The sequence below is a fragment of the Eurypyga helias genome, unplaced genomic scaffold (genome assembly GCF_000690775.1).
Source record: "Eurypyga helias isolate BGI_N326 unplaced genomic scaffold, ASM69077v1 scaffold1021, whole genome shotgun sequence".
In the NCBI taxonomy this organism is placed as follows: domain Eukaryota; kingdom Metazoa; phylum Chordata; class Aves; order Eurypygiformes; family Eurypygidae; genus Eurypyga; species Eurypyga helias.
The window spans coordinates 5,417-10,802 of NW_010232525.1; the positions used below are offsets into that span (position 1 = coordinate 5,417).

Genomic DNA, 5,386 nt, shown 5'->3' on the forward strand with positions numbered 1-5,386 from the left:
CAACTGACTCCAGCTCAGCCAGGGCCAATACAATGTCAGGACAGGGGGAGAAAAAATATCAGGAGCTATTTGTGGGTCGAGGCAAGAACAGGGAGGGATCACTGACCCATTAGTGTCATGGGGAACACTTGACTTGCAGAAATTAATTTATTGCTATTCAAATCAGAGTAGGGTAATGAGACATAGACCCAAATCTTAAAACACCTTCCCCCCCACACCTCCCTTCAGGTTCAGCTTCACTTCTGATCTGTCTACCTCTCACTCTGACCCAGAGTGGCACAGGGGGGATGAGGGATGGGTGTGGGGGTCAGTTCACCACATGTTGTTTCTGCCGCTTCTTCCTCCTCATGTTCTTCTCTGCTCTAGCATGGTGTCCCTCCCATGGGAGACAGTCCTCCATGAACTTCTCCAGTGTGTGTCCTTCCCATGGGCTGCAGTTCTTCACAAACTGTTCCAGCGTGGGTCCCTTCCATGGTGGGCAGTCCTTCAGGACCTGCTCCAGCCTGGGCCATGCTCCTCACAGGGCCACAGCTCCTGCCAGGAGCCTGCTCCAGTGTGGGCTTCCCATGGGGTCACAGCCTCCTTTGGGCATCTGCCTGCTCTGGCGTGGGGTCCTCCCCAGTTGCAGGTGGGTCTCTGCTCCCCCGTGACCCTCCATGGCTGCAGGGCATAACCGGCCTCACCATGGGCTGCACCACGGGCTCTGCTCCGGCGCCTGGAGCACCTCCTCCCCCTCCTTCTCCACCGACCTGGGTGTCTGCAGGGGTGTTGCCCACACATGTTCTCACTACCCTCTCCTGGCTGCTCCTGTGCAGCAGTTTGGGGTTTCTTCTCCCCTCCTTAACCATGCTATCCCAGAAGCACTACCACTGTTGCTGATGGGCTTGGCCTTGGTCAGCGGTGGGTCCTTGTTGGAGCCGGTTGGCATGGGCTCTGTTGGACATGGTGGAAGCTTCTGGCATCTTCTCACAGAAACCATCTCTGTAGCCCCCCTGCTACCAAAACCTTGCCACACAAACCCAATACAGCCATAGAAAATCTTGGCAGGCATAAGAGTGAAACAAATGTAGATCATGTGCTGCAGCCATGGTTGTAGCCCCCCCGTCGTTGTCTTTCTTTCCTTAAAATCTGCAGTGAGCTAACATTCTGTAAAGATTTAATAGTTGGAGTCTAACACTATGCCCACTTCCCTCATCTAACCTACTGAAGCTAGGTCCTCTGCCAGCCTGCAGAGCGGGCAGAATCTGGCCCTGAATATTTAACCTATTAGGCTAAGGCTTCAGTACTTTCATTAAGCTTGTGGGGAGGATGCTGTGACCTGATTTGGATCTCAATTACAAAGCACCAGTTCTAGAACAAGCCTGTTTGTGGCTGAGTTTATGCATGTGATCTTGCATGTTCTGTTGGATGAATCATCTGGCCTCAAGTGTGTTTGACATGCAGGGGAGGAGGGGTGTAGCTCTTCTCAATAGCTGTTGTGCTTTTTGTGTTGCTGTGACCATAAGAATAGCAGGAAGGAGCTTGGTGAGAACAGGTGAGAGGGAGCGAGAAGCTGAGCCAGGTCTTTAGAAGTTGGCTGTAGGTGTTCACAATCGAGCCCAATGGGGTTTGCCTTTGTAGGACTTCCAGGGTGCAAGTATTCCCTAGTGCTTCACAGGCTACCAGGTAAAGGTTGAATTCTCAAGCCTGCACAGAGATACTGCTGGTCTCTCTTTGGTCATCCAGTTCAGTTAAGTGGAACAGAAGTGAGCTGAGAGAGTTGTGAATGTAATTTTTGAAAGACCTTTTCTGCAGTAAGTGCTGTACCAAATTCTTACGGTGTTCATGTACCTAACTGCTTCCTGCTCTACAGATGCTCTCAGGGAACAGTGCTTACAGGTGCTCCTGAGAGAGAACGTGGGAGATGTCCACTTGGGGAATATAGTTGCCCAGTTGGCGTTCTCTCCGTGGTGCTGAGGAAGACACCCCGAGTCCTTCAGTAGTGTCTGTGGTGTCTCATGGCTGTGAGTAGCTAGGACCTTAGTTTTAAACCTTCCTGGGGAAAGACTGCTTCCAACAACACAGTGCCTTTCAGCAGTGCTTTAGTCTTTTACTGGAGGGAAGTGTTGCTTCTTCAATGGTCTGATTTCCCACTGCACCTCGTAGTCAGCAGCTGAGTCCTTGCCCTGACTTCACCCTTCTTCCCGGTGAGACGGGATGGGGTTGTGACACAGACCAGCTCAGCTGAAGTGCAAGAAAAGGTCACTTGGCTATGGTTACAGCACATGAAGTAACTGGAGAGCAGTTTGCTCACGCTTGCAATGGCTGGGGTGTCGGATGGGATCTCTTTACTGCCCTCCCAGCCTGCTGGGTGGGAGCCTTCTCTGTGCGTTTTGCCTGCAACTGAAGAGCTTGTGTGACAAGCCTGATCGACTTCTTTCTTCCCGAAGAACAGAAATACTATACAAGTACAGTAACAGTGCTGAAGTAAAGCAACAGGACACTGTTGTTCCTGTAGGATTTTCATCTGACTTCAACTTGTGTTTCCAGCCTTCTGGCTGTCAGGCAATGCTTCCGTATGAAGAAAAATCCCAAGGAGAAAGCCAACTTGCTTGCTGGAGCTTGTTTATCCTAGACTACATTGGTTTGCTTTGTAAATCAATACTTGTTGACATTGGTGTGGTCACCTTGTATTTTGTAAAAACAGTAAAATGCGTTTCTGAATCCATGTCGCTACAGCTAGTTTTGTTTAACCCATCTTTAGAGGAAACCTTTAAATATCCTGTCTTCTGACCACATTATATGGTTTGCCTAACGTCTCCTGCATGACTTCATCTGTTTTGTGTATATCTGAATGGTTTAGTCTGCGAGTCTGACTATGAGAGGTAGGCAGAACACTTCCTAGGGCCAGGTTCTCTGTGGATACATGTGTATGTTGTTAAAATATAGTATAAGAGTCCTTGAAATAAGAGCTCAGGCAGCTTGGCTGCTTGTTTTGCAAACACAAGTCCTTGAGAATAGTGGTTATGCCTAGTAAATAGACAGTATTTCTTGATTTTCTTTGGGTAGTTTTAAAATTTTAGATGCTCCTTGAGTGCTTTTCTGCAAGTCTGATTCTGCTGCCTACTTCATCTGCCTACATTGTGTACAGGGATTGCTTAAACTGGCAGAGTATGACTTTTTAATGGACTGATGGCTTGGTACGTAACAAGGTGTAAGCTTCATGCCAGGGTTTGTCTGTTTCTCTTGTTCCGTGCCCTTCTGAAATTTAGGGCTAATCTATAGCTGAACTAAGTGCTTAGCCTAATCAAAACAAGATTAGGTCACTGCAAAAGCTGCATGCTTGTGTAGTCTTAGGCAGGGGCATAAAAAGATTCTCACCTAATGATTAGTTCTACTTTTTCTGACCTCTCGTCATCCTACTGTTGCTCAGTGGCTTGACCATGGGTTTTCCTGTTAATACGTTGGCTCTGCTTTTCTGCTTAATGTGAAAATCGCTGGTAAATTTGCACCCATATGTTCTGAGAAACCCTCTGTTTTCTCAGCTGCTCGAGAGGATGTTTTCTTCGTGCCCCTTGGTCTAGTTTATATGGTGTCATCATTTCAGAAGTGTGATTGTGTGCATTTTCTAAGCATGAATTAGTAGAAGCTATCCTGCTTTACAACAGCAGGCTACTGCTGCGACCTCAGTGCTTCTAAAAAGGGGAGGGAAAAAAGAAATATTGATGTTCCCAATGACACTAGCTTGCTTTTTTGAGGACTAATGTCCTTGCAGTCAGTGCTGCTTAATGCAACTATTCAGACATTGTGTGGAAACTTTGCTAGGAGATTTGGTCTCAAAATCCACTTGGATGCTTTGGAGACTTGTGTGTTTGATGTAAAAATAACCACCGATTTCGTTGAGGTAAGAGCCCCAGCGTATTTTAATTAAGCACAACTAGGTAAAATACATCTTCTCCCCAGGTACACGTTATTTTTTTTGTAGTGGAAAAATACAGGAAAATGCTCCAAATTGTATAAATTGACTTTCTCTCTTTTTTTTTCCTTCCCCGCTCTCTCATTTGAAAGTGGAAACAAATATCCTGTTTCTAGTAATTCTGAGAATAATACTGTAGGCAAGATGCTATAAACTTGCTTTTGAGACATCAGGTGTGGGCAAACAGTGATCCTTACACTAGAATAATTAAATGCAGATTTTCAAGACAGCTTGTGTGAGAAGCTCTGCATGGAATATTTTAGAGAGGGGAAAAAAAAAGAACCTTGGTATCCTGCCTTTTTGAAGAGGCTGTATGGGTTGCTTAGGAGGGGTTGTTTCGTGTTGGCGTAGCACATGTGAACTCTAACCTTCTTTTGTGATGCATGAGTTGGGAAGATATCCTCCATATCTTCTTACTGTCCTCAATAGCCTACCTTAAAGGAAAGCTACAGTCTGTAGGGCAATCTCTTGCTATTTATTTCACATGTGTAGACTGAAAAATGAAGGAAGTGTCTTCACCTTCATAGGAATTCCCTCCTTTAGCAGTTCCTGAAGCACTAACCATGCTGTGGCCTAGTTGGAAATCGAGCCTTGAGTAGCTAGCTGGTGTTGATGGAGGCTGGAATATGTCCTTGACTGTTTTAAGACTAGATAATCTCAGAAATACGTCTGAGGTGGATAGATAATTAGGAAGCTGTTCACTAGGTCTAACTCTAGTTTGTGTGTTCTTTTTCTTTGGCAGGCATCTCCGATAAGGACATCATCAACCTCACTCTCCCCACTGGTGTGCCCATACTTCTTGAACTTGATGAGAATCTGCACCTTCTGGGCCCTCATCAATTTCTGGGTGATCAAGAAGCTATCCAAGCTGCCATCAAGAAAGTGGAAGATCAGGGGAAAGTAAAATCTGCTGAGAAGTAAAATCCCACTGACTAATACAGCTGTTCTCAAAGTGTGATAATAAGCAATGATTTATGTCTGACTGCTAGGTTGCACTGTGTGAAAGTCTCAATTTCAAGCACTAAATAATTGAAAGGGACAATTGTTGAGTCTCAGGTTGGTAGATTAATCCTCTGCCTTTCAAAAACCAGAATTTAGATCTCAGCATGAGGCCATGGGTACTGAAAAAGGGAATCACGAGATCATTCGGGTAATGGAAACTTGCAGGGCAGTCTGCCCCAGATCTAGCATTGAGGGTGGCCCAGTACAGAAACAAAGGGATGTGTTACTGGTGTCTACCAATAATCACTCCTGATCTGTTACAGGGAAAAGCACCAGTTTACCGGACTAATTAAGTGCAGGTTTTTATAGGCACTGAAACTTTCTCACTGGTAAAATGTCACCAGGTAGCAGAGTTATCCTGTATGATTCTCCTGTCAATGGCCGTGACGGTTTGTTCTGGATGGTGTTCCTTAGGTCTTTCAGAACACT

At 45.9% G+C, this 5,386-nt stretch overlaps 1 protein-coding gene across 1 annotated transcript in view; it reads left to right on the forward strand.

Annotated features, from left to right (window-relative positions):
• BPGM (2,3-bisphosphoglycerate mutase) overlaps positions 1-5,066 on the forward strand; it is a 9,916-nt gene extending 4,850 nt beyond the window's left edge. The window contains exon 3 of the mRNA XM_010161399.1: positions 4,698-5,066. Coding sequence (XP_010159701.1) covers positions 4,698-4,876 — 179 coding nt within the window. The 3' untranslated portion in view covers positions 4,877-5,066. The remainder of the gene's footprint in view (positions 1-4,697) is intronic.
• The last annotated feature ends 320 nt before the right edge of the window (positions 5,067-5,386 follow it).